General features: G+C 37.2%; 1 protein-coding gene across 1 annotated transcript; it reads left to right on the top strand.

Annotated features, from left to right (window-relative positions):
- LOC108679215 lies at positions 1 to 27,646 on the top strand. Its single transcript, XM_018167814.2, has 6 exons — positions 1 to 265; positions 19,377 to 19,490; positions 22,477 to 22,596; positions 23,534 to 23,700; positions 25,254 to 25,518; positions 26,326 to 27,646. The coding sequence occupies exons 1-6, from the start codon at positions 7 to 9 to the stop codon at positions 26,364 to 26,366; spliced, it is 966 nt and encodes a 321-aa protein (XP_018023303.1). The 5' UTR covers positions 1 to 6; the 3' UTR covers positions 26,367 to 27,646.

Here is a 27,646-nt window from a genome sequence, read left to right as displayed (position 1 = left end):
TTTCTCATGATTGGCAGGCGTTCTAAATCAAAACCGCAAGTCAATATGTTGCGCAAAGACAGTTTTCACAGTACAGTAGTGCTTATGGCTTGTTTTGTCAGTATAGCGTTGTCGGCTCCACAGGAGTTTGAGTTGAAAGGTTTAGTAGATGGTAGCAAACCTGTAGTCGTACACGCACGGCCAGCCATCACTGCAGTACTTGCTGAGAGACAAGGAGCTGCCGCCACCAACGTCCCTGTTGTTGTTCCTGCCCCTGGTGGACCAAGTAAGTAACATCATACTTCAGAGATCACTTTTTCGTTTTAACCCCGTTTATTTTATTTTTTACATGATTTCTTCATGTAAATGTAAATCCATGTAAATTCATTTTTTTACATGACTTATTTTATTTTTTACATGATTTTATATGATTTCTTCATTTACCTGGTTATCAGAATGTAAACTCTTTCGATGGTTCGTACTCAACGACAATGTATATTATTTCAGTTTTTTTTTGCAGGGGGATATTTTGTTAAATTTTTGTGTCATAGCATTTCCTTACATATTAAGCCACTTTACGACTTTTTGTATGCATCCACCCTATCCGTGCGTGTTTTTTTCAAAAAGTTAACTTAATGTGAACGCGTGAGAATAATTTCGACGTGAAGCATAAGCCTAGTGCCAACCTCTGCGTTCTTATAAAATAGATCGTACAAGATGCGTAGTACACTTATTTTAAGCTTGAAGCCAAACAATATATATACCTATTCATTCTAAGTGTCTTGTGATCAATCAAAATTTTACCGATTGTGGAACATTCATCATCACGAGTTTCTCAGAACAGTTTTTCACCAGGAAGTGATTGCTGTTGAAACTTTGTTTCGAGTAACAGAACGCCGGTATATTGATTCAATCGTGGAATGGCTAATGTGATTATTCCGTACTCTTATAATAAATAATACTTGCATATAAATCTGTGTATGCATTCTTAAATACATGCACTATAATGTCTTATCGTCAAGAGACATTATTCATTGCATAATTCAAGTCTTTCAAAGTATACCGCTTTCAACATAAAAAGCCTACCATAAAATTCTACCATACTCTCATTTGAAGCACACACTATGCTGGCTAAAGTGACAATTGTCTATGGAGTCTTGATTCTTGAATGTCTTCAGGGAGCCTCTCTCAAGCCTCTATTGAACCCACTGACTTCTTATCATTTATTCCCGTTCGTTTTCTCCTTCAGAAGCCATGTAGGTTATGTCTTTCCTTATTGATTTCACTTTCCGATGCCCAAGCGTGTCAGCAGTTTGTTTATTTTTATGATGGCGTCCTTGACAGTGTCTATGAGCGTCTTGCTGCACAGCTTATTTTTTATTCAAGTCTGAACGTCGCTGGTGTTTTGAAGAACTTTATAGACTTACGTGCTCTATCCAATTGTGATGTGCATCCTAATCTGGTGCCAGGGAAACTTTCTCCGCGCTGATGTGAAGCGGTACGCCGATGAGCAGGATGAGCGTACGCAGACACTTATCAGTATTGCTGCTCCTTCTGAGCAGCTGAGCGACAGGTTACTGCTCCTTCTTGCCAGCTGAACGACAGGTTACCGCCTGTCTCTTATACACATCTAGATGTGTATAAGAGACAGGTTACACTTCCAGCCAACGTTCGTTCAGTGAAAACTGCTTCTGTTCTTACACTTCAGTAAACGTTCAATGCAGTAAAAACTGCATCGGTGTTACACTTCAGTCAACGGTCAATGCAGTGAAAACTGCTTTTGTTGTTCCACTTCCAGTCAACGTTCGTACAGTGAAAACTGCTCCCGTTGTTCCACTTCCAGTTAGTTAGTTATTAACTTTATCTGGTTTCAATACAATCTCACAGATAATAACTAATCAATATCCAAAATCGACGTTCATTGATAATTCAGTCGCTATTGACCGCTGCTGACACAACATTATCTAAATAAAAACTTGAGCAACCTAACCGGTATTTACAGCCTGTACGTTGATGAATGTTTTGTTGATTGCTCTAATTAAGTAGGTTTACCGTTAGAAAGGAACCGGTATGAATTTCAATATTTGTTGAGTACAATTCTGACGAACTTCTGTGCGCCATGAGTAACAAGATCGTTGAACTTATGTACTCCTACGTACTCCTCAAATCCGTGCTCCTCCTCGTACTTACGTACTCCTCCTCGTACTTATGTACTCCTCCTCGTACTTACGTACTCCTCCTCGTACTTACGTACTCCTCCTCGTACTTACGTACTCCTCCTCGTACTTACGTACTCCTCGTACTTACGTACTCTTCAAATCCGTGCTCCTCCCGTACTTACGTACTCTTCAAATTTCCAAATCCTGTCCAAGTCTCGAAGTTTCATCCGATCACCAAAACGCCCGTTGTAATTTCATGTGAAACCCAAAGATCGCACATGCGAATAAATATTTTTCTATCATAAATAATTATTAAGTCCTAATTAACTCAACTTAATTTGTCTGGCTGTTTATATTTTTCATACGCTTTACATTATTTAATTGCATGAGTTGTTATTTAGAGGTATTCGTGTAACCATTTGTTCTAGACTTTTCCTAGAGGGTTGCTGACGAGAGCGTTACTCGCTATCCCAACTTTTTGCCGTCGTATATAAGATTGTATAAATGTCGGTACAGTCATAGTTCAATAAGTCTTTACATTTGTTCAGAATGAGCCAGAAATCGTTAACGTATCAAAAACGAATACGAGAATTATAGAGAGGAGCGGGACTTCGCTCTGTCCAAGGAGTAGCGTACTGCAGCTTATATTCGCTAAGTCAGCCTGTCAAGTATACCAGAGACAAATTGTTGTAACTTGACTGGCTAGGCCTTACAACGGGTGCTAATACTCAGTAATGCAAATAACTATCTTACAAAGATTATTTATTGAGAAATTTTGAAAAAATACTTCAATGATTCTATGGAAACCCCAAAGCCCTTTTATCCATTTATTAATATCATATTTTGTAGATGCGCATTCCTAGGAAGTCACAACCTTCGGCATTTGAGTCAAGATCTCGTCTTTGTGATGACGAGCGTGTGCCGCTCAGTGACTAGTGACCTTGTGCCGCTCAGCGACTAGTGACCGTGTGCCGTTCAGTGACTAGTGACCGTGTGCCGCTCAGTCACTAGTGACCGTGTGCCGCTCAGTCACTAGCGACCGTGTGCCGCTCAGTCACTAGTACAGGTTACTGCTCCTTCTTGCCAGCTGAGCAACAGGTTACTGCTCCTTCTTGCCAGCTGAGCGACAGGTTACTGCTTTTTGCCAGATGAATATCAGGCTACTGTTCTTTCTAATGCTGAAACTTCTGTCCAGCTGAGCAACCACAGCTGCTATTTCTAACCAGCTGGTCAATATCCGTGAGCCGCGGCAACAGGAGGCTCTACGAACAGGTTGATTCCTTTACGTAAACCTTATTCGATCTGCACCGAAATTTTGTATTCGCTCTTTTTATCCATTATTATCTGGAAGTCAACTAACTTCTCATCGAATTAAGCGCTGACACAATTACTTACGTCAATTTGTGCTGCTCCCATAAATTTTTAGTTGGTAATGAGCAGCTAATGGCTGTGTATTTCATATAGTGACGATTGTGCACTTCATATAATGACATGATTGCGCACTAACTTTGTTGAGATATTGGCACCAGTGACACTGTGAGCGGCAATTGCAGGCGGAGAATTCCGTCTTTGGTTGAGGCAGCGGGGTCAAAAATGAGTGAGTTTGTTTGTCTCTATGACCAAGTCCAGTTGGACATATTAGGTGCACTGTCTCGATGCTTGATGATGTCTTAGACTCGAGGTAAAATTCGAACCGGTTTCTTATGAGATCAAACGTCTCTTGTTCCTCATTTTATGATTTAATGCGCTTTTAGCTAAAATTCTAATCTATTAACCTATTCAAATTTAGCTCAACTAATAATACTTTTATATTTAATAGGCTGACGAACGTGGGACTCGCTCATTGTAGTTTCCAACGTTGATTGATTCGTAAGTTTTTATGCTCCCAATTGTTCTAAATGCCGGGTAATGCCCTGATATTATTTTTTTTTGTCACAACAATTTCTTTTTACCTTCGAGATAATGCATCAAGTTTCTCATTATTTGGTCTTAATCTGACCGTTAATAATTATGCTTGGCAAATCCATTGTTTAAATTCCGTTTATTTGTTCCGCATGGAAGAATTTTCCATTCATGTCGCTGGGCTAGAAAATGGCAACTTCTGCGGCCCGCTAAGGGGTCGATAGCGAGGGTCGTGTGTGATGGAGTCTTGGGTTAAGTTATGAGGAGAAAGGCTTTTAGTTTTGCTAAGTGAACTCGACTTCGAATCGCTTCAACGGACACTAAAACTGCCGGCTAGCAGTGGTTCTGAACTATCAGTGGTCTAAAACAAGACGTGGTCATGAGTACGAACTAGAATGTTGAACACTCCAGTGCCCGTGCGATGCCGCTATGACTTCGTGAATGACTGTGACCCGGGGCCATACTTTCAAAATTCGCTAAGTAAACGTGAGTACATACACTCTATTTTCTTGTCTATGATTGGTGGACTTTGCTTGAAAGGCCGTTAATGATTGGCTGATGAAATTACTATCTCTTAACTTTTTTTGAAAGTAAGGGCCCGGGTTAGCTAACATCATCCTGGCACCTCATATTCTTCTGTAACTCCACTAGGGCGAGTACATATCCAACTCTCGGCTTATTAAGATGGTTTTAGCTTCAATGACGTCTTGGTAAATGGCACGTTTTCTTTTTCTGCAATTCTTATTTTAAAAAATTTATTTTAATTATAATAGCTTCGTATGTGCGTTTGATTTTTTAACTGAGTGTTGATCAAGAAACAAATATGTAGAAACACATGTCTCTGCTGGCGCACCCTAAAGACACGATAGCGCCTGCTAGAAGCTAGAAATGCGGTTTCTATTGACGCATTCCTGTCTCGGCAGCTTGGAAAGGTGCCGGGGTTGCGAATGCGTAAGAGAACCTCAACCTCGGCTGGCAAGTGTGCCTCAGAAGCGCTTCGTGGTCCAACCTTGCGTTAGAAAGTAGTCAGGTAGGCAGGCTGATTTCTTATGGTAGTGATGCATAGACAAGTTGCGTGAAGCCTCACTCGCACCACACGAGATACTAGCGAAGCCATTGCTGTTCATCACATACACACGTACACTCACATACACACACTCACTCACACACACACACATTCACACACACACACACACACACACACACACACACACACACACACATATACAGGAAAGATTCTTCGATTATCTATTGTTCAAGTTCTTCGTTTCTGAGCGTGTTGAGGCTGTGTTTTATTGCTTCTTGTAGAATTTCCATGTGAACTTATCCATGGTAGGCACGGATGATCACGCTGCTCAGGAAAGAGAGTCATAGTTTCAAGTAACGTAACAGTCAAGCTGAAATTTAACCCATCGATCATACGGTTAAACATAAGTTTACATTCTGAATGGTTAAAAATTTCTTTTTAAGGTCAATCCCACTCAGTATCCTAGTTTTTTAAATATCATCGTTGTAAATATATGTGCGTATATCAGGATCGAATCGTGCGCGCCAATTTCGATTGTTTCAATGGTATTTGCGTGTTTTTTTATGTATCACACGTGGAAATGCGTTTCACATTAACCGATTTTGCACAAACAATGGTAGACATTATCAAAGCAATCCCAGGTTTAACTAAGCATTAATAACAGTGATTTTATATAGGATATGAAACAGCCTCGTGCATTATAGGCTGAATGCAAGTACTGTACAAACGAATTGTATTCATAACATTTATATTGATGTTAAAATCTATTTTTGAATAGAATTAAAAATATCAATGGTGTGTTTCTTAATGAATATGTTAATCCGGGATTGAAGGACTATGATTAGAGTTTTTTAAAGCGAATAAAAATTAGGAAAGTAGACGGAGTAAAATTTTGAAACTAAATTCGATTCAATTCAGTTCAATACAAAATTTTTCTGATCGTACATTTCCTGAAATTATTTATCCCTTTTACGAGCCGTTGCTCCTAGCTACTATCTAAAAAATTAATTATTGAAAAACTTCCTCCTTTCATCAATTTGTTGCATGCAAAATTGAATTAATACTGAGCAATCGCCGGTTTATCGAGTGTACCCAACCAACAAGATATGATAAAAAACTGTTTCTTATATGGGCAAGCTCGCATAATTTCTGAATTTTCTGCTCTCAGCTTCGTTCTTATCGACGATGTTGGTCAGAAGTGACCTACAATTGGTTCGCTGCTTCTTGTGTGGCAGAAAAAGCGGCCTGACCGCGTCATCGACCTTTCTGTTCTTATTTAGCGTGTCACTCGGCCATTCTCACTCTTATGTAATCTTAACTTCAAACTTATTATTTGTACCAAAATAATTTTTCAATCAACGACGATTGAGTTATCGTAAATTTAACAAACAATTACGGCCATTCTCACTCTTATGTAATCTTAACTTCAAACTTATTAATTTGAGTTATCGACCAAAATAATTTTTCAATCAACGACGATTGAGTTATCGTAAATTTACCAAACAATATCTTTTCAATCATTTGAATAATGTATCAACTTCACCCTCATCCTCTATCTACACATTGGGTAAGTATTAGAATATGATGAATAAATTTGAAATTCAAATTAAATTTACGATAGTTATCAAACTTAAGTGTCTCGCTCGGTCTCAGCAGCTTCAGGCTGGTTAACAGACGATTTATGTTGTAAAGCCATCGTCATGGCAGAGGAAAAAACGGCATAATTATATCGACGTACCAATCTCGACGTAACAAATGTCGAAGCAACAATGAAGTGTATATTCTACGTTGTGTTGTGTTCTTTTGATCAATAAGTGTAATAAAACAAACTATAGACCTCACTTAGAATTGCACGGAAATCCAACGCTGGGCTTGCCTTTTTAGAATTTTCTGATGTTTGTTTCATAACTTCGTGGTGACAACTTTCTTTTTGTTTCATGTAGTTATTCCGCATACGGTATTATGTTTGTGGAATAGCTTTAAATTCAATGATTGTCTCATTTTATCTGATCTAGCTCGTCAGATTTACAGATTTTGCACGTCAAAGCTGGTCCTGGTTCAGCCGTAACTCGTTTATTGTAAATTACATGGTTAGTAAAATATTGTGATTTATAACATCATTTTATATGTCAAGTACAACTTTTCCAAATGTGCTACGACAAAAAAAAAAAAAAAAAAAAAAAAACTGCCGCACTAAAGTCAGAGCTGAAATTTAAAATTTATACTATTTTTCTTACGCGTTTACGCATAAAATACTCAATAGTGTGCTGAAGCAACGATCGACTGATCTTCCATATGTAACTTGAGTATTGAGGTGAGTTATAAAAAGCATTCTTCTCAAAATGGCCTATGTTTTACTAGCCAAGCTAAGGCCTTTTTTCGTCACTCATAAGACCCTCGACTCAGTCAGAAGTTCACTAAAAATTTCCTAAACTTGAATTTGTCGTGAGCGTTTGTTTGTTTTTTGTTTGTTTGTTATATATAACCTATCGCACTTACATATATTTATCTTCAAAGCCACTGAATGCCTGCTGCATGAAATTGCAAAAACGTACTTTTTTCTTGATTCAAACCTGGACAAGAAACGATCTCGATTTAAAATAGTTGCATTCTCAAGCAAAGTCGCAAAAAAGGAATCTAAATGCCCTGGTCCGTCAAGCTCTTTCTCCACATGTATTGCGCAACGTTTCCAATTCTTTAGATGATGTTGAAGTGACAAATTTGAAAGTTCTTTGGTCAACTTTGACTCGAGTCTCTGTCAACATCCCGGTCAACACGAACCAATGCTCGCTTGAATTTCTCTTCCCACAAACTCCTTTCTGTTCTCACATCTACCATGCGAGCCTCCGGCCAATCGTGCCTTGTCTGGATTTCATTTTTTTTGCACACATGAGAGAAGGGCTGCTGTTTACATGTGTGTTGATAATAAACTTCGATGCCGCTCGCAACGGATGTATGTTTATGTTGCATATCTGAGGCATTTAACCTAAAACGAAAACAATTATATTCAAGCGCTGAAATTAATATCTTTACTTTAGGTCTCAGTCAATAATATATTTCAGCAAATAATATACTTTGACTCTTATGAATTCACTTTAAGAATGATGTAGTTTTCTTAATCAATCAGAAATGAATAAAAGTTTTTGAATTCACTATAATTCTATAATTAATTATTATGTCAGTTTTATGCATACTGATAATTCAAGAATGAAATCGGTTATTATATCATAGCTTTTCTGTAAATTTTCACTGATGTTAGAAATTCTAATGGAATAATGTTTACTCAAGATTTGATTCTGAAATTATTTCTTGGCGTTAAGTTTGATTTTTATTTGCGATTACAAATGTCGCTTGGTATTATTTATGTTGCTGCCTTCAATACATAGAAATTTACTGAACTTAAATGTTCACTTAGAAAATAATTTCCTTGTACCATACAAATCGCATTGTAATTTATGTATCCTATGCAAAATATCCTGTCGGGTTGTCGACCCTGCGATAGCTGATCTAAACTGTAAAGAAAATTGAGGCGAAAAATGAAATTTAAATACCAAACCATTCGAAGACAATCTAAAGAAGAAAACACTTTACTCCTGCTTTGCTATCTGTTTCAGGGCAATTTTTATATTCTTGGCACATCATTTTTACGTGTTTTCCTTCAAGCCAATCTTATTGGTTTGGGGAAAAAAAACTTATTGGTAATCCCCGACAAGTTATCGCATTCGAAAATTTCTGCCTACTGCACCCACTCGCAGCCCCAATACCCCGTTATCCTCTGCAGGTTTTTATAGCTGAAAAGTTCTACCACCTGCTCGCCTCAGGAAATCTACCAATCCGGTATCTCATAAGTTTTTTTTCAGTCGAAAAATTCTATCAACCGCCCGCACTCATACATTCACAAGGAATATCCTCATTGCTACTAACACCACCTTATTTATTTTCATTCATTATGTAATATCACGTGCGGAAATATTGGACAATTTGTTCTAAATTTATTATTTTATAACCAAATGTTACATTACGTAGTCTAATTTATACATTTTCGTGCGATGCGTATTCACAGCACATCCATTTATACGTCTCTGAGTGCATTCTTAACACCGTTGCTGAATACCTTATATTACAGCTTCTCTAGAAGCCTTGGTACTTTATTTCTACTCGGCCAATACTTGACGCTTCCAACACGCATTTTGTTTTTACGAAGTCGCAATCAGCGCCAAATTTAGCAGTCAATGCCCTTAGGTCCTCCAGGGAGGCTTCGACGCAAGTCAATTAGAATTCTTATCTCCAAGTTATTGTTTACAGAAGCTAACCGCTAGATGCTCTGAATTGATGAGCCCTGAATTATCTCGAAATTTGGTCCGATACCATGCACAATTTTTAATACTGGTATAGTTAGGCCAGTATTAAACTATTATTATTACCAGTATATTTTATATTATATTGTATTATACTATATATTATAATATAATATTATATTATATTATTAAACCAATATTAAACTATTACTTATAGTTATATAGTTTAATTAAACTATAAATAAATTAAACATTAAACTATATAACTTATAGTTATATAGTTTAATAGTGGTATAGTTTCTTCAATTATGCAAGGTGATTGAAAATCGAAGCATGCTTTTTATTTACAATTTTCTTGTTTATTATATTTATCTTCGATTAGTCGAATACTTGCATAATTCTTATTACCAAATTTTAATCCCCATGTATAAGTCACCCCTCAAATGTAATTTTTATACCCATCTAAGCATATTCTTACGTAACACTGGTAGATCCGTCACCTTTCAAAAGTAAATCCTGGAATTGAATGAAAAAAATTCTCCGCTTCTACTACTTCTTAAATAATATGTGCATATATGCACATATATATGTTGTATATATACAACAAGTCTCATGGACCACCGGTACATGTAACCAGCCACCGGTCCTTTCTAAAGCGCGTCTCACTTTCACTGCACCAGCTAACTGCATTCCTGAGTCTGGGAGCTACCATCCCTGCGCTCAGAGTCGCTCAAGATTTATCTAACATAAAACTCTTACACTGAACCTCAGGAGCCCATGCTTCTCTCATGAGCAAGATGCGTTGCAATCTCTTACGACTAAGACCTGGACAATTCAAACTATAAATATTGCTTTGAAATGTCCATGTCTTGGTCGTAAGAGATTGCAATCTCTTACGACTAAGACCTGGACAATTCAAACTATAAATATTGCTTTGAGGCTCACCTAAGTTACTGATGCGCGAGTGAACATTGGTAAAACGAAGCTTTAATATTTTTTAGAAATATTCTCAGAGGCTGACTAAATGCTCGTGCTGAATTTAAATTCTTTGTGGAATGAGTGACGGAATTTTGGTACGGAATTTCGATATAGTCGAAAGATTATGAACGATTATTATTTGATGTTCTGCAAGATTAGCTAAATTTTACTATAGTTTCAGTAATATAAAATAATTTGTTTTAATTCTTTGGTTTCAGTTAGATATTGTTTACATTGGTTCAGGAAACGCTTTAGGTTTAGCTGTTCCTTATATAACAACCGTTATCCACGTCTGCATTAATTTATTGACCCTTTATCCACACCTGCGCTTGATGATCCTAAATCTACACCTGCGCTTGTTTTCACCTGTTCTCTACACCTGTTGTCTACACTTGTGTATACAAATGCAGTCCGTTTTAGGTTGTCTCTATATCAGTCAACAAGCGCCTCGCCCTCATTATGGTCCTAGATTGTGTGTTTCTCAGCTGGCTTAAGCCTGCGGACCTAAGCTCTGCTCGCTAACGGTGGACTATCGCCATGTTTACCTGCAGCGATAAAATATTTTCTCTTCATTATTTGTTTCAATTAACGGATCCAGTTATCAGTATAAATTTGATGATTATAAATTAGACGACGTTATCTAGTGCCAAGAAGCAAGGACTCTGCTCGAAGCTAATGCTAATAACTACCATGTTTTTACCCGATAAGTATTGTATTGTATTTCATTGTATTGAATACAATTCATGTCTTTCTGGTTCAACCCGTACGCCTGGCGTTACCGTATACCCATAAAAAATTTATTAGTTCTTTCGTAAGCTATTGTCTACATTTGTTCATGAAAGAGTTTTGGGTTTTACTGTTCTTTGTTTAATGACCGTTATCTACATTTGGTACAAGTAATACAGTAGCCATCGATGCCACCATGTGAGATTGTTTTACTCTGGGTCTCAATTTCAACAAAGACCATGAATACAAATTTTACGTGCAGAATAGCGTCTCAAAAAAAGATTTACATGTATGTGTTTGAATGCATGATCTAGTCTACTTCTATCCGTAGACTCAATGAAAGTCGTTGATCGATTTCTTTTCTCGTCTTCGAAACCTCATTGAAGATACGTTTCGCAGGAAGGGAGTATCGTTAAAGTAATGATCAGTCACGGATACATCATTATCGTGCTTCCTTAAAAAGTTCCTGTTTGTTGAAGATAAGGCTCGCAGAGTGGGAGCATCTGTACAATTCTAATCAATCTTGCCACGAATGATGGCGCTTCGTGCCCTCCCTCACAACAATGCAATTACTCACATCTTCTGTTAACTTGTTGATATTAGGCGGGCTGCGCTTTCTCTCCGATAATGGTTACCGAGTTTAGAGGCTCCTTTTAAATCCGCGGCGATGTGATCGGGCCTTCGTTACGGGCTAATAATAATATAATAATATTGGCGATGTGAACGGACTAATAATAATATAATACTAACGACGATATGAACTGGCTAATAATATTAAAAAATATAACTCGCTACTCACTGTAGTGAATGACAGAGAGCGCATTTTTTCGTCGACGAAAACGTAAAGTCACGGACGGACGGACAGACGGACATGGCGAGCACATTAGTGCATTTTTTCCATAAATGAGAAAATGCACTAATAAGGGCTTTTGAATTTATAGGTCAGTCTAGCGTAGTACGAGGAATGCATACATGTAGTACAGAACTCAAGTAACAAAACCGCGGGCCAAGTTGCCTGGTTTCCTCAAGTAGCGGCGTCGACGCATCCGCTCCCATTCCATGAATTTAATTATATGCAGTCCACCGCATTTAATTATATGAGGTTTGTTAAGGTATTCGTTGTAGAGTTTATAGCGTCATTATTTGTACGCTTGTCCTCCGACGTGCATTGTTCAATGAGTTTTTATCATGGAGACGAAAATTACGGAATCTTTGTACCTTGAAAAGGCTAGAAAAATACGCTCGTTTCATCGTGATTACCATGTAAAGTTTGTGTACACATTTTTGCATTGGTTTGATGCTAATCAATGTAGCAGTGAATAATTAAACCCATAATTGATATCAAACGCTGTGTTAATGTAATGATCTAAATTTGAATTACTAAACTTTTTAAAGAACGAGCAGCAACCAGAGTGAATATTGTTGATAGTTATGAACAATGTGATAATATTTGTAGCTAGGTTAGGAGGTCATCGGTCCGGAAAGAAAAAACATAGTTCGAGGCCTTACCTTTAGAGATAAAATTTCTTGTCCCACAAATTGACAGCAAATGACAAAAAATTTAAAATTGCTTGGTATGTTTGACTAAGACGCTTCAGGGCCAATTTACGTCCCTTAGAAAGCAGGTCAGGCAAATTTTGGATATCGTGGCGTAAATGCCTTGGAAAATTTTGGTAACAGGTTTTATTCGCAACATCAAATTATCGAGCTGACCTGCTATTTCTTACGAGTATAACCTCGCTAAACTAGTTCGGCATTTGTTTAACTAATGTGTCGGCAGCAGTGTTTAACTAAAGTTTCGGCAGCTGTGTTCTAGAACTAAAACAGGAAAATCGACGTTTTTACTGAGATTGTACGTACACCACTTCCTGATGTAAGCCTATTCTGTGTGTTTTTTTTGTGTGCGCGTAATCCTTGCAAGAAACCTGCTGGGAATAATCGTCAATAATGTACTATAGCAGCCTAATCCGGCTTTGACCGATATATTGATCATCCGTGAGATTGGAGAATCCTGCTTTCCCGAATGAATCCCGCTATAATGCATCTAATCCAGTGGCTAATTTCTGAATTCAATTATTTTTAATAAGATAACGACAGCTTCAAACCCACATTTAACGTAGAAATCTTGTTTGTACCACTTTAAATAGAATTTCTGATACAGGCAACACCTTAACTCAATAGATATTGTGGGAGTGCACGCAAACAGTTCCTATATATTTTCGGCGCAAGGCTTCATACGAAGAAATATTTAGATAAACAAAATTAAAAAAAAATTTGAACGAACAAATACTCAGGCAAAGAAAATGAAAAAAAATCCGTAATTTTAAATGCCACGTACCCTAATGCATGTGTATGCTGAATGCCAAAAATAATCTTGATATATTAAAATATTTTTGCAGCATTTTAACGAGCTTTCTTGACATCTTCAAACACACAAGCACATGAATTTGAGATAAATATTTGTATAGGGCAAAGTTGGTATAATAATATGGTAGGTATAATTCATCGCGCGATGCGAGTTTTTTCCTATTGAAGGAGTCCTCGGATCATCATGCATCAACTCATGTTATTCATAAGGTGCGTTTTTCTCCGCATCTAATTTTCAAGATAAGATATAGCAGAGCGTGTGTTCGCGAGTGAAATAGTTTTGGACTTGCCATCATTCGTTCAAGTGCGCAAAAACTATTTTTTTCATTCAGTCAGGAAATTCACCAGCTTAATGTAATATTCATTTCAAAAAACAAAAATTTATTTATTAATTGCACATTCGACAACCTATTAAGTTGAATTTAATTGTTCATATCACGTGATATTTATATATGGGATCCTTATATTCCATTCATATGGTACAGTTTCTCCGAGATAATTTAACCAGTCGTCATATCATAACAAACTTAGCTTGACTTCTTACACTCAACACAAATATATCTTTAAACGTCGCTTGCACCCGCAGGGCTTCCTACATGGGCCGAGAAGACTGTATTTTGTACCACTTAAGGCCTCCATAACAAGCATAAAGCTCAAGAGAAACTTAATACCTGTGAAAGTTTCGAGCTCTTGCTTGAATTTTTGTTTGAAAGTTTTCGAATAAAAATAGCATAAGTAACAATGTCAACAACTTTTAAGATTTCATCTGTGGAGGCTGGACACTGCTTAACATTTTTCAGTATGTTTCAATGTTTAAATAGAAATTTTGTACTAGTATTTTCGTATTGTCAGTAAATGCTCCACTTTATTGTTAATTACGTTATTTTTAACGTTCAATGATTTATTGCTAATTTAACATTAACCGGGCAAATTTGATAGTAAAACGTTTGTTTCACTTCTGCGTAAAACTTTTGCGATCCCTATTGTCCATTCTTGTGCAATTTTGTTCCACTGCTCGCTAATTTTTTGGTAACAACCCAATTCATTTCTGCCGATAATTCACTTCCGTGCTCGACGGCCCGCGTCGACTGGTCAGGAGCTGCCGGGTTGCCGCCTTCGGTGCGATGCTGCATGCGATGGACAATGGCAGCGTTGCTTAACTTATCACACGGGGTCCTCGTCGACGAAATAACACGGTGATCTCGAAATTCTCTGCATGACGAGGTTTGGTGGATATCAGTCTTATCCACTGATCTCGTTATGTCCAGGAAAGTCGTGTGATTAGCTGGACTTCGACGCGCAGAACGTTTCTTCCATGCTCCGCTGGGCTTTTGTGCTGATCTTTTAGCCGAAAATTCGCCGTCGCGTCTACTGAAAAAAAAAACATGATTCAAAACTCTAATTGTTTCGCAAGGTCGATCACCACTGACTGTTTCAAACTTCCTCCATTCAAATAGTCTTATTGTATTTCAATACCTCGTATCTCTGCACTTGGTTGACTGTCATCAAGCTCGGGCAGTATTAATGTACTCATGGAAAATAAATTATCGGTGTAAGCATTAATAATCCTTTCGGAGACTTTATTAAACGGTTTCATCCCAATAACCTGAATAACTAAATAAATAATACGATCAATTCCAAACATATGTTAAGATATATCAATCAATTCTAGTGATATTAATCAATAGTTCGTATTAATCAATAGTTCGGTTCCTCAGACAGTCGAGAGTGTGAAAGAGCCAAGGTCCATCCCAAGGGTCGGGTTCACAGTAAAGGTCACCCAATTCGTTGTTCTTAGTCAAACGGGATTTGAAAGGTCAAGCCCTGCTTGCATTTGGTCAACGTGTCTCATCAAAACTGGAGTGTTGAAGTCGTCAAGGTTATTGCTGGCTTGCATGGCTGCAGCTCCTATTGATAGCTTTTACTATGGTAGGCTTTTTTTCTTGGCTCTAACCAGCATGAACTTGCACGTCCTCGCTGCATACACTGTTAGAAAAAATTGTGAAAAAACGGTCCCACTGGCGTTCTAGTCGCCGGTCGCCCCGTGAAAATAAACCGTTTCGCCGGTTTTATCAGATTTTTACGGATTTCTAGTGTTAAATTAGAATAAAAACGGCGACACGGTGTTTCTTTTCACGTACCGACCGGCCACTGAAACGCCGGTAATACCGTTAACGGTCATTTTTCTAACAGTGTACTGGCTGTGATTTCGGTGATACACGAGCTTTTTATTGAAAAGTTTTTGTCGGTGAGATTTGTGCTGCTTATACTTCAGTTATTTGTACTCTTCTATAGGCTTGCCAAGAATTTTCTCACGCATCACTTGGTACCAATTGCAAAGTCAATTTACGCCAGTGACTTCCAATCATTTTCTCCTTCCTACCAATTTCACATTTTTTATTTTATTTATTTGTTTTTTCGTTGTAACTCCTCCATTGCCCATTGGAAATAGACGCATTTAAATGAGGGTTAAGTTCGTTGGGAAACGTTACCCTCTGTTTCGGCACCTCTGAATAACACGTAATGCTCGCACTACAAATCGAGTCTCTTGCAAAGGATTTATGATCGCGATTATGACTTGAATATACCGCTTAAAATTCACTTAATCATTCCGTATCTTTGGATCTCGTTCATGCTTCTGGATTTAGAACAATCGATACATTGAAACCATTTTTTTTTCAAAATATCGTAATTTGTTACGATTCTATTTCCTAACTATGTTACATAACGACTTTGTCCTAAAACTTTGACTTACCTTTATTTTATTATGATTATTTTCTTGATTTGTTGTCCATGTATATTTTATGTGATCAAATTTGACACGAGAGTTTAATAATAATAATTGCATCTGCAACTGTCATTGCAGATACCCTACAGCATCAACATTCTCTTATCATTTTGAATTCTCAAGAGTTGTGCCCGTACTTCTCTTAAAATATAGTCGACCCGAATATCTAAAGTCATCTTTGATCACCCATATGACGACAAAGATTCTCGGAACATCCCCATCTTCTCAGACCTTCTGCATCCGACATTTTTATTCGCTTGAATTTTTTTAATTCTCTTTAGAAGTTTTTTTTTTAAATACGAGGAACTATTCTTTATCCATTTTTATTGCTAAAACATCCCTCTTTGACGGAGCCTTTTATATCTCCATTTTAGGACGTTTGGGCCGCGATGCCTGAGTTCCATTTCACTGTCGACGCGCCTCTCTCTTTCTCGTTCTCTTCGTGACTGTGAAGCTCCCAAGCCAATAAAGAGACGCCGATAAACTGTCGTTCATCATGCTACATTCAGTTATATATCTTAAGGGTTTTTGGGCGGCCAGTGAATAGCATAGGAACGGCCGGCGATAACACGGCTATAAAATGAGTTTGGAAGATGTAATTTTTGGTGCCGTTGGATGACCATTCTTATGCAACCGAAATGTATTCTACTCAGAAACCTGCTCTCTCTTTGAATTGCGTAAAAAAATCTGCCTCAATGCAAAGCTCTGCAACAAATAAGTTTTTTTTAATTGTTGAAGAAGTGAAAGTGTTCAATGTTGCAACAAGTGTTGAATTAAATGCCAAAATTTAGAGGATGGAAGCTTGAGATATATGTATTTTATTTTCCATTAATAATAGAATCCTGTAATCCTGTAATTAATCGAGTTTTATGACATAGCACAACACGCAGTTTTCATTTGTGGTCATCATTTGAGTAGGATTCATTTATAAGCTGCATGGCAGCAGGCGTGAATTGAATATTTTTGAATCGAAAAGTTATGTTCGTAGACAGAGTTCGCGCAACATACTAGACGAATCTTACGATGATCTTAAGTATCGGAAGAAAAGTCGTAAATATCTTCCCTAATTTTAGCATGGGAGGTTACTCTTTCTTCTATACGTACGTGGATGTCAGGCATGTTTTTTTACTGACAAGTTATCATTTCAGACGCTAAAATCTGCAATCACTATCTCAATCTTACGGCACTGAGTTATCCAAAGAAATTATATCCGAAAATCTCTACTGAAAAAAAATTGCAGGCGGGAAACTCGGGTAAAAAGGATCCCGTTTTGTACTACGTACGGCTTTAATCTCGCTTTAAATTTAATAGTAATATCAGTGTTCGTGCTGCTATCTTAATCATCTCATCTGACATATATCTTAGTATCTTAATATCAGTATTCTTAAATCAGTATCCTGGCTGCTGTGTTCTAAATTAATGTATCCGTGTCAACATTTTTACTGCGAGCGAGTTTTTTTACTGAGGCATATGCTGCGCAGGTGTTGCAATCCGCTGCAGAGCTAACCATACGGTCGTAATTATAAGGAACGAGTTTGTGAATTGTGTTCTTTACTATGATTTACTGCTGATGCCGTCTCCTCTGGACCCGCCAACACTGAGTTATTTATTGCCAACAATAAGAAAAACAATGCGAATAAACAAGCCATGGCCATCTCATGAAAATATCAGTCATATAATTTGAGCGAATTGACACGTTGAATAAGGTGCCAAAAGTTTTTTTAAATCATATTATACACTGAGAATAAGAATAGTGCAATGGTGGTCAAATTCATGCTAAAGAGGATTGCGTTAGCACTTGCAGGCTGCAAAAGCATGCATCTTGCGTTTATGATCGCCGCTATAAAGACGGCCGTCGGTAAGTTCAAGCTATTCCTCACAGTTCGCTGATACTTATAATTGTGATTGAGAACTGCTCGCTACTGAATAACTTTACTCTTACCCAATATGCATAAGTTTTTGTGTGGAGAATGGGATCTACAGAGATCAGTTGCAGTCGCGAACGGACGACCTTGGCGTCCTAACATTGTTTATTCCCTGCAACTAAAAACTCGTTTACTTCCTTGAATGGCTGGAGTTTCGGTCGCAATTCTGTTAAATGTTTTAATTAATTCATTATTGCAAGGTCTATGCTTTTAATTATACCGAGTATTCAATTTAGCTCCATTTTGTCGCTTATCTAAGAATTTTCAAAATGGCAAATGGCTATTCATTTTTTAATCATAAAAATTGTAAAATTAATTTGCTTGTATAACTTTTTATTGCCATCGACACTTATCCTAATATTGATGAAGACTCCAATTTTGTACATTATCCTTTTCAATTTTATTTCTTAGATAAATTATTGTAGTGCAGTTTGTTTGACTGTAGCGTTCAGATAGAGCAGCCTGTGAGGTGCTTTAGATAGAGCAGCCTGTGAGGTGCTTTAGATAGAGCAGCCTGTGAGGTGCTTTAGATAGAGCAGCCTGTGAGGTGCTTTAGATAGAGCAGCCTGTGAGGTGCTTTAGATAGAGCTGCCTGTGAGGTGCTTTAGATAGAGCAGCCTGTGAGGCACTTCGAACATTCAACTAGCAACACGGTTTCTTGCAACTATTTTTAAATTGCAAACATCTTTCTCTTTTTTTTGCGAAATTGCAACGCGCCCATTGGAAAAAGAAGCAATCTGTCGACTTATTTATTCGGTGTATTTGTCCATACCAGCCATAGTCGTGTGGGGCATGTTTTTTATTAGCTTTTTAGCGCATTTTCTCATTTTTGGAAAAAATGCACTATTGTGTTCGCCATGTCTTGTCTGTCTGTCCGTCCGTCTGTCCGTCCGTGGCTTCACGTTTTCGTCGACGAGAAAATGCGCTCTCTGTCACTCACTGCAGTGAGTACTGAGTAATATTTTTTTCTTACTACCTTCGCCCCAGCTTTGCAGAGCGTGCGATGAATGAACAAGCAAAGTATGCTCCATGGTGTTAAGCTCCATGGTCCCTGCTTTTTATTCAGTAACAGGTCTCCTTCAATGATTAATGTGATTTGTTCTCCCCCCGCAGACGTGGAGATGAACAAGCAAAGTATGCTCCATGGTGTTAAGCTCCTTGGTCCCAGTTTTCTATTCAGTGACAGGTCTCCTTCAATGACTAACGTGATTTGTTCTTCTCCCGCAGACGTGGAGACCTGCCCCAACTTTGAGACGCCCTTCCACACCGTCTCCACCTGCAGGGGCGTGTCGGAGCTCATTCAGGACGGGTCCTGTGAACCTCAGGTCACCTGGTCTAAAGGTGAGCACTGCTAATGTCTTGTGTTGAGTACAACCTCACAGGCTTGAATGTGGAAACGCTTTTTGAGGTCGGAAATTATTTTAATTTTATTGTAACTGAATCATCTAAAACTGCTGCATGAATGTGGAAACGTTTATTGAACTTGGAACTTATTTTAATTTTATTGTAACTGAATCATCATAAACTGCTGCATAAATGTGGAAACGCTTTTTGAAGTCAAAATTATTTTAATTTTATTGTAACTTGATCATCATAAACTGCTGTAGGTACGTCCATTACCAAGTTTAATTTTTAACAATGTACAGTAACTGGGTAATAAATTAACAGGGTTCATTTACTGATTAAAATATTAAAAACCTTGACTAATTCTAATTTTAAAACGATAATTTAATAATTCAGATCTTAACAAAGTTAATTTTTTAATTCAAATCCTAATAAAGTTCTTTTATTTTATTCAAATATTAACAACGTTCATTTACTTGCAAGTATAAAGAGAGTTTTTTTTATCAACTTCAAGTATCAGAAATCCTGATTCACGCTTCAAAAACTCGAGACGCTCCTCAAACGAGAAATTAACTTTAACCTTTTACTATAGAGTCAATTTGTCGTATTCAATTTTCAAATTGCCGACATACTATTAAATTCATTACCCACTTTTACTTTTAACAACAGTCAATCCATCTTAGTGGTGTAAGTAGTTGTTTAAAAATGTTTGAATTACGAATGATAAAATTTTTAAATTAATCATGACCAATAACCTTTAGTGAGTTTTCTGATCTTCGTAAATCAGGATTTACTTTGCTTTTCAGGCATAATAAGCACACCGTGTAATTCATAAGCCAGATTTCACTGTTATCGCTGTATTCAATAATAGATAACAACATCAAATATAAAAGAATAATTGTTAGTTGCTTTAACACTCAACTTGAACTTTTCTGATTACTAAGAAGTTTAATCTTCATTGAAAAGCTTAAACTGATCCACAAATTTGTTTCTTAATATTGGTGAATCAAAGAGACCTTCGAATAATGTTGTAACAAAATAATGCTACAAATAAGCATTGATTTGTTATAAACTCATTTGTGAAGCTTGATGAATTGACTCATTAAAACTCGAACGGAAATAATCGGAAGCTTTATTAATTATTAATTACTAACGACATTTCCCAGTTTTTCAAAGAGTTTCAACTCTTAATAATATTCCTAATATTTTCTAGTGGCGACATTACCCCTTATTTTCAAAAAAATATCGAGGATCGCATCTTAAAAGTATTCACATCGACGAAAATAATGGAACTTTGTCCTCTTAGCCGAAAATTTCCGTGTTGAAATGCCGCTCTTGGATTGAAACCATCTAAGTCAAGAATATGAATATTTAACTACGTATGTGTCAAAAGTTCATTCTGTTTCCAGTAATGGATGAAGATTATAGTTAATGGATCGGCTACCTGATAAGTAAATGGAAAGTTTATTTATTCAAATAATTAATCTTCGTGTTTGTTCAATGCTGTTTATGAGCATCAAGTTCCACTCAGCAACCTCATGCCAATTCTGATTAGTGCGCCTACAAATGCCTTAATTTGTGCATGTTTCCGCCATGCATCGTTAGTGAAATGTTCTCTAGAGCTACCAAGTTTGGATTGGATAGAAGCAAAATCTTACTTTTTTGCTGATGAAAGAATTTTTTACGAAGAAACTTTCCTGCGTTCATCTCCATAGATAACTTTATTACTATATATAGCGTAAAAGTCTCATGTTTGAGCCGGACTTACGTGAATCATTCATACCAATCTAAATGACTTCCTTTCCACTTTAAGCACTTACGGTCTAGTTTCCCCTGTGGTAAATTAATTTTCATTCCATTTTATTTACAAAAAGGAACTAGTTTACATACGTAATTATTACTGCTTGGAATCAGTTTTTTGTTCTGAATTTTTAACCTCCGTACTGTTTTCTATAATTTTTTGATCGCCGATATTCGATGCTCCTCTGCATATCTCAGTTATGGGACGGTTCCGGTGGAAAGTTTCCTTTCCCTGCCTCATTTTCTGTTTATATTCTCTAGACTGCGAATGACTGGCAGTAATGAACGGGTTGATATAGACGCACCTGTATTGTGACCTACCACACCCACGAGCATTTCGCTCTCTCTTGACCACGCGTATAGCAAGGCCATTCATATATAACCCTCAACCTTTTATGCTAGAATTTCAACAATTCAATCTGATTCACTTTCTTCTATAATTCTGTAAATTGAAATAGATACGCTTGTTGAAGATAATACTTATATGTTATTAACCACTTACGTGATATAATATAAAATTTAAAAACATGTCTATAATACGACAATCAACAACTTCAGTCCATCTTTATAGACTTCGCCCAATATTTTTCTTGTGCAATCATCGATAAGTGGTCAATGAACCGCTATGGTGCTACATAAACCATTCCTATAGGTATATTTCATAGTGAACTTGGTATTCTAAACATGAATTTGTAAATTAATCCTCAATTAGCCGTTCTAACTTTGATCATCGACTATTAAGAGGATACTATTATTGAATAATACGAGACTTCTTGTCGAGAAAAATTTGTCTTAAAACTGAACAATTTATCACAGTTAATTATTCATTTAATCAATCGCGTAATGACTTAGTTTGTCACTATGCAAGTAGTTGAATAAATAGACAATTTTTGTCATTAATATGTTTGTTTGCTATTTACTTACAACTGACTCGGTTACATGAGCAATTGATCATGTGTACTAGATTTATCCGTGGACTAAACATACGAAATAACATGCGTGCTCTGACGCTAGTCGTGCTGGACTTCTTGTTGCAAATTGAGTAAAATTCCATTATATTTTGCGGTCAATCATTCCTGGATATAAATATTAATGTACTCTTTGCAATTCTATCTATATTTGATATTTATACCTGTACCCTAATTGTAATTTCATTTAATTATCTTTAAATGTGCAATGACAGGTTCGATGTGCGACGCCGTCTGCGAGACCGGCTACGGTTTCTTCAACGAGCCCGCGCCTAAATACTCCTGCGACCAGGGGGGGCAGTGGAGCCCTGTTGGCAAGGCCCCCGAGTGTTACGGTCGGTCATCTTATAGATAGCATAATTAATAGATTAGCATAAGATTATAGCATAATTGTTTGAAAATTAGAATAATATGTTGCTATTGATTGATCTTTGTAGAGTCAAGGCTGTTTAATAGGAGAGCCCGATGTTCAATAGCATAATTGCTTGAAAATGAGAATAATATGTTGCTATTGAATGATTTGTATAGAGTCGAGACTGTTCAATAAGAGAGCCCGATGTTCAATAGCATAATTGTTTGAAAATTAAAACAATATGTTGCTAGTGAATGGTCTTTGTAGAGTCAAGGCTAAAATAGACCGATGCTCAAGTTAGCCATCTTAGAAATATATACATTTGTAAATTATAATAAGCATCTCATGAGTGATCCTTGTTAAGTCAAGTCTGCTCAATAAGATACTCATGAGTCTTATGGTCAGTCACTAATGAACGACATCATTTAAATTAATTTAATTCAAGTTAGTTTGCATTGCATCCTCATTTTTGCTCATGAGTGTTCAATGACATTTCATTTGATAATTAAAAAAGTTCATTTATTTACATCAGCTTCACCGGTAATCGCTGTTTATTCAATGAACCGCTGTTTCTTTAGAGTTGTATCAGTCTACTTGATATCTGTTCTTCATAGGCCAAATTTAGATTCACGTAATGGTGAATGACTGGGCCAGTGTATAATAAAGCACGGAATGAATTATTATTCGTGTTCTACACGCGTAAAACAAAAGAATGCGTAAAGGAGGTTATTGGCTGCATTGTAGACAATAGTTTCCTACAGTTCCCTGCCCTTTCCGCTCCACCAGAATAATCCTATGATGGCTTTAGTAAAAACGCGACCAGTGCTACTGACATTGAGCACTCGGTCTATATGCGCTAGCTTGTATTTAGAATTAAAGGTCAAGTGTTTATGATTTGCTGACATTTCGGTAATTCACAGAAATTGTGCCGGTGCACTCTGCGAACTTGCAGTTCAAGATCACATACCAGCAGCAGAGCATCGAAAACCTGCAGCACCAATTCGACGGTCTCGTCTACAAGTACAACGACATCTTCTGCCCGTACCCAGAGGAGTGCGGCATCGGCGACCTACAGATCAAGAGCAGTGTAAGTTTTCTTGTAATTTTGCTGTACTTTTTCTCTTGATGAAAATCAGAACGAGAAGTTATTAATGATAATTTTACAAAATTTCGGTACTGTTCTACCAAATTATAACCATATTTCTACCCAGGTTTGGCACAAATTTTCTATCACGACTTCACCTCGGTAGTCGTGAAAGCTTTCTAATTCATTATTTATTACTTCACAAAGATATTTGCACACAAGATTCTTTCTCAGCAATTTCCAGCAGGTTTTCAAGAAATATATGCAGCTCCAGCATTAAATTTTGCTTTCTTCATTTGCTCTTCGTGTTATATTAACACATCGATGGGAATAATGTGATGTCAAATTGGATTTGGGTTTTTACGGAACGACTGGACGGGGCCTCAAAGTACGTAGTACTCGTAAAAAGGTTGAGAACCACTGAAATTTTGCGTTGAAATAAGCGGTGCTACTCACCAGTTTAGTCCTTGGTTAACAATGACTTATACATCCGTTCGTTTTCCATTTTCAAGAAGTTTTATAGTCGTTTTCGCGATTTTTGAGCTAAAGGTGGGAGCTTGAAGTTGAAGACTTAGTGCAAAGCTTTGAGTAAGTGCGCTTGCCTGTGCACATCATTGAGATACACAAAAGTACACAAAATATACACTGAAGTACACGCAGCGTACACAGAAGTGTACGCTGCGCATCAGGGTGTTGACGCCGTCATGCGTATCATTGTGATGCGCAGAAGTGTGCGCTCGTAAAGCACCGCGCTACGTTCCCGCCCTCGGCAATAAGCTGGCATGGAACTAGCTGCTCGCGATTAATTGTCATGCCTCCGGGCAATTGACGTTAAAAAACGTTGATTGCGCGTAGATTTCGTTGAAACAACGTTCAATCAACGTTATTTCAACGTCAGATGCCTATTGGGATAGGTTATAGAGTTTTGCAGCGTTGCTGCAAGAATAAAATTTATACTACGTGAATCTACTTTTTATTATTTATTTCTTTTATCCGATAAATATTTCATTTATCCGATCTTGCGTTTAATAATTGTTTATTCTATTGTTCTCGGCAATTTTAATTGATGATTTAATCTAACGAGCAACAATGGGAGACAAGATTTAACGCACTTATCAAGTCATACGTACTCAATATGCAAGAAACATGTAATTAAATATCATCGAATCTTCAACTTGTAAATCAATTAATTACTAATGGATGATTTCCTAATTTCCCAAGTAATCTTCTACTCAGATTTATTTTCTAGTCGTTTGACACATTGCGATTGTTATAGAAATTACCATACCTAAAAGCTGTGGCTATCGGCAAAAAAAAGTTGAATTTTCGTTAAGTGAACTTTACGCATAAATCCGTTAACGTTATTCCAATGCTACTATGTTCACTCAAATTTATGTTCGGATTCTGCGGCCGGGTTCTACCGGTTATACGATTATTTTACAACAATTACCGTCAGTAGACCAAAGGATAGTTATAGATCGTTAGATTGTATTCAGTAATTCAATTGATGCAATACTTTTTCTACGTTTAATCTATCACAACGCTGAATCTGGCAGGCGGATGCGGCTGGCAATAAGTTGAGCGAGGTGATCATCACGATCGACACTCCCGTGTACAACATCACCGACCAGTCTGGCTTCATTGACCTCGTGAAGGAAGCCGTGCTTACAGTGAACCAAGACAACGCCTTCATGACGCTCATCGACTACGACAACATCGAGCTCGTCCTCCCCACCACCGTCAACAGCCAGTACAAGGCGGAGCCCATGCTGTGCTGCCACTCCTGTCCCGACGGTCATGCTTACCGTCTTGGCAACTGCGGTGAGTTCAATTATCGTGCATTGGCAACTGCGGTGAGCTCAATTATCGTGCATTGGCAACTGCTGAGAGTTCTAGAATTACATTCTTGGCAACTGCGGTGAGTTCAATTATCGTGCATTGGCAACTGCTGTGAGTTCAAGAATTACATTCTTGGCAACTGCGGTGAGTACAAAATTAGGTAAAATACAACTGCGGTGAGTTCCAGAATTAACGTCTTGGCAACTGTGGTGAGTTCTAGAATTACATTCTTGGCAACTGCGGTGAGTTCTAGAATTACCTTTTTTGCCAACTACAGTGAGTTCCATAATTATGCATTGGCAACTACGGTTGGTTCCATGCTTGCCGACTTGTAACTCAAGCGTATTTCAGTTCTCATCTTCAATGCAACTGCTGTTAGTTCCAAGCTTCCCGAATTTCAAAAGCGTTGTAACGTCGTCTTTGAAACGCGCTGACTCGCAAGATAGGCTTAGGCTTAGTCTTGGCCACTGCTGTAAGTTTAATGACTCTCACTGTCAAGGAATTGAGATCTTCTTCCAAGCTCTGCTGGGCCTCAAAAACTAAGACTGGTATCAAGTATCTAAGTTTCTATAGTTCACACTATGTTTCGGAAACAGAGCCAGTTCCCGAGCCTCACCTGTAGTCTTGTGGGAGAGTTGTTTCAGTAGCTTTCCTTGAATACAACTTCGACGGGTTGTTCATATTTTCTCTGGTCCACTATATTTCTGATGTTGTTGCCGATGATCCTGATTTTCGACCCCCAATCTGTAGTTTGTGCCCTTTTGATTTTAATTTGCATTCCTGTTACAGTTTTGTGTCCACCCGGTGGCCCTTGCGACAACGCCGTCTAGAGAGACTTGTCACCTGGCAACAGATGGCACCTGGAAACAGATGCCACACTCCACAGATGTCACCTGACAGCAGATGTCAGCGCCAAAAGAACTACATCATCCGATTAATTTCCCGAAACCAATTTTTACCATTGTTAAAAATTTCGTTGAAAAAATATTAAAAACTAGCCACTACTTATGATCCATACATTAATTTAATTAATTTTTCTCCATATGATGTCGTTGATTTTCAAACATACCTTCACAAAAACTGAATCAATCCAAAACAATAGCACCGTTGGAGCGTTACGTGTGACGGAGAAATAAATATATCCATGTTATGAATTATTTGCTCATTTCAATGAAAAATCTTAGGACGATGGATGATGCGTTTTTTCATGCCAAAAATGATCCATATGATATATCCTTCCGTCCAATGCTATAGTCGTCAACACGTTTGTTACCTCTTAGCTTCATGATAGCGCTCGTTTTCTGACGGATGTGCAATATATTTTAATTATTTGAGGTTGATGTTGAAAATTTTAATCTTGTAAATTGGTCGCAGTATAAGCCAGTACATTTCTGGTATTGTTGCTTAAAAAAAACTATTTTTATAACATTTATCTTCTAGAATGGTGAAAATTACTTTGGATTTGTCTAAAAATGCTAGATTATTTCACTCCTATAAAGTAAAACAGCATAATATATCTAACTAATATGAATGAAGAAGTCGTTTACATTCTTTATTGTGGTTGATAAATAAATAATTGTTTATTTCAGACGCCATTTTGCAAGAGCTGCGCTACCACGTTTAAATTTAATTAGTTATTTAGATTCTCTTGATATTGATTTTTAAGCAATAAGTTTGTACAATCTTACCCCTTTGGACGTCAGTTACAGCTCTGTGTAACTGAGTAACTCTAATGATGCGTGTCACCTCACTCCTAGGAGTGTGAAAATCGATGCCGTGTTTAGTTGATAGTTATTTTTAAATCATATTTAGTAAAACATTCTCCTCTTAAAACTAAAACCTTCACCAAAATTTTTGTTTTTGAGCTAATTATTACTTTTTATTATCAGCTCACAATTAGAATAATTCGAAATCATGAACCTCTGTTACAACTAAATCAAGTATCCAAACTTTAGATGTTTCCTAGCTTATAACATAATCATTCTTCTCTTGCTCCAATAGTATTAAATTGTCCAGTGTTGATTCTAACGTCAGCGTTCAGATATTTCCAAAACTTCCGTGTACATACATTGTATAGCCCTAATTACTCAATAAACCTTCTCTCTCTCTA

This window comes from Hyalella azteca, unplaced genomic scaffold, assembly GCF_000764305.2.
Source record: "Hyalella azteca isolate HAZT.00-mixed unplaced genomic scaffold, Hazt_2.0.2 contig2464, whole genome shotgun sequence".
NCBI lineage: Eukaryota > Metazoa > Arthropoda > Malacostraca > Amphipoda > Hyalellidae > Hyalella > Hyalella azteca.
Note: the sequence above shows the minus strand (reverse complement) of the source record. Positions and strands in the feature narration are given on the sequence as shown.

Coding starts and splice junctions, on each gene's coding strand:
- LOC108679215 (XM_018167814.2), top strand. CDS start 7: ATGATTGGCAGGCGTTCTAAATCAAAACCGCAAGTCAATATGTTGCGC. Junction 266..19,376: donor TCCTGCCCCTGGTGGACCAA/GTAAGTAACATC, acceptor CTTCTCCCGCAG/ACGTGGAGACCTGCCCCAAC. Junction 25,519..26,325: donor TTACCGTCTTGGCAACTGCG/GTGAGTTCAATT, acceptor TTCCTGTTACAG/TTTTGTGTCCACCCGGTGGC.